The sequence below is a fragment of the Triticum dicoccoides genome, chromosome 6A (assembly GCF_002162155.2).
Source record: "Triticum dicoccoides isolate Atlit2015 ecotype Zavitan chromosome 6A, WEW_v2.0, whole genome shotgun sequence".
Lineage (NCBI taxonomy): Eukaryota > Viridiplantae > Streptophyta > Magnoliopsida > Poales > Poaceae > Triticum > Triticum dicoccoides.
In genome coordinates, this window is record NC_041390.1 from 192,826,914 (window position 1) to 192,829,402 (window position 2,489).

The window sequence follows — 2,489 nt, forward strand, 5'->3', positions numbered from 1 at the left end:
TTGCTCCTTTTCAGTCCACGTCATTTGTAGCCGACCATCAACTGATTCATATTAGTGGGCGCTGGATGCAAAGGTGGCAGCCAACCCACTGTACACAACGACATGTAGACATATGTTTTTACATGTACATATATAGCACTAAGCTAGCTAGTAGCTTTTCTTTGAAAAAGAACAAAAGATGGCTAGTAGTTTTTTTCTCAAAAAAAAGGTTGATTAGGAATTCTAAATTGGTAGAAATGAACTTCCCCTATTGAACCAGTAATAGATCTTTTAAAACATATATAATAGACATTTTTGAAATACCCCATATAAATAAAAGTATTTTTTAGAAATGATTAACATGCAGGGTAATAGCATATTTGGAATCTAAACATTTTTCTAAGCGTTTTCCATTTATAACATGTTAAGTTTTATGTTAATATTTAAAAGATATGAATATTTTAAAAAGTACTTGAATCTGCAAAAAAAAAAGTTAGAGTAACTGAACTGTATTACAACACTATGCAGCCCTTGAGCAAGATAGTTCTATCTTACGCCAACAGGAATTCAGGGAGTGATAAAAGGCAAAAAATTGCTCCTTTTCAGTCCACGTCATTTGTAGCCGACCATCAACTGATTCATATTAGTGGGCGCTGGATGCAAAGGTGGCAGCCAACCCACTGTACACAACGACATGTAGACATATGTTTTTACACGTACATATATAGCACTAAGCTAGCTAGTAGTTTTTCTTTGAAAAAGAACAAAAGATGGCTAGTAGTTTTTTTCTCAAAAAAAAAGGTTGATTAGGAATTCTAAATTGGTAGAAATGAACTTCCCCTATTGAACCAGTAATAGATCTTTTAAAACATATATAATAGACATTTTTGAAATACCCCATATAAATAAAAGTATTTTTTAGAAATGATTAACATGCAGGGTAATAGCATATTTAGAATCTAAACATTTTTCTAAGCGTTTTCCATTTATAACATGTTAAGTTTTATGTTAATATTTAAAAGATATGAATATTTTAAAAAGTATTGAATCTGCAAAAAAAAAAAGTTAGAGTAGCTGAATTCAGGGAGTGATAAAAGGCAAAAAAAGGATAACTAGGATTCGAACTTGGGTGTCCCAAGTAGAAGAGCATGGCACTAACCAGTCAAGCTATTGTAGACTTGTTATACAGCACGGCAGTATTTTATTTGAACTAAAGACGATGGGCAACGAAGTAAGGGAAAAACGAATCGTCTTTTCCACTTATGGGTGACATTGATGGGTAATTTTTGCTAATTTCAAGGGTAATTTGAATGACGTACGACCAGAAGCAATATCTGCTTTATTATTAGAGAAAGAAAGAAAGATAGAAAATATACACCAAATCATGAATAAAAAATATATAAATACCACCGTGTCATATGTAATTCCAAAAAGAAGCTACTTACCAACCAACTTGATGTCGGTGTTGTCAACAAGCCACTGGGCACCATCCTCTGTAAATCCAACGTAACTCATATCACCTCCTTCCTTCCACATGAGTCCTCTATAAATCATTTGCTTAGATGCATGTAGTATGATATGGTAAAAAAAATACATTATCTACTTGAATATGTGCCCTTAAAAGAGGCCATACCTGTCTGTGTTCAATGTCCTGAAGAGAACTCGACGAACACCTTTCGGTATATTTAGGGATTCCATTGCTTCAGCTGCATAGAATTAGTGCGGAATCATCTACCGGATGCTAGGTGGCATCCACGGTAACTATAATATAATTAGTTAGCCCAAATATCAACAGTTGTTTTTCTATTGAAAAGGCAAATGGCGAACACTAGAATCATATCCTATTATATATTTGAGAGCGAACCACACTAATTCTATTTATCTTAACATGTAACTATGCCACCTCAATATGGAAGAGAAAAGAGCCACCATGACATGCTAACATGCATGGGAAAAGATTCACCACGACATGCACATGCGTTTAAAATGATTCACCACAATGTGCAACCATGCATGTGAAAACTATTACAGTACTTGTATTTCACAGATATCTTATATCTATATAATGATCAAATATTCATGTTCCAACTTTAATAAAATATATAGCCAACAATTTTCATAATAATGTGCCGGGTATCATCTAGTACAACTAAGCACATGATTCTCCCTTAACATATTTATCACAACATGCAGCAATGTCACATCAACATGCAAGCGTGGATGCGAAAAGACTTAGCTAAAAATCCAACCACGAATGCAGAAATGCTCAAATGTTTTAGTTATACTATACTACTTATATTCAAAAAACATTTCGTAATTATACAACAATCATATGTTTTTACATTTTTAGTTCGTATATTATTAATCAAAATATTTATGTTCATATAACCAAATCTCATTGAAATTTATTGTAAAATATCCCAAAGCAACCCACATGGGGTATCATCTAGTAATCTTAGTGTGCAATGGTTCATATGGAACAACTGCAAAATTCATGTATCTAAAAAAGG

The 2,489-nt window shown here is 33.1% G+C and overlaps 1 protein-coding gene across 1 annotated transcript in view; it reads right to left on the reverse strand.

Moving 5' to 3' along the window:
- Positions 1-2,489, reverse strand: part of LOC119316563 (cyclase-like protein 1) — a 6,199-nt gene that overhangs the window by 1,465 nt on the left and 2,245 nt on the right. Inside the window, exons 3-4 of the mRNA XM_037590889.1 lie at positions 1,613-1,685; positions 1,425-1,522 (exon numbers count right to left, since the gene is read on the reverse strand). Coding sequence (XP_037446786.1) covers positions 1,425-1,522; positions 1,613-1,685 — 171 coding nt within the window. The remainder of the gene's footprint in view (positions 1-1,424; positions 1,523-1,612; positions 1,686-2,489) is intronic.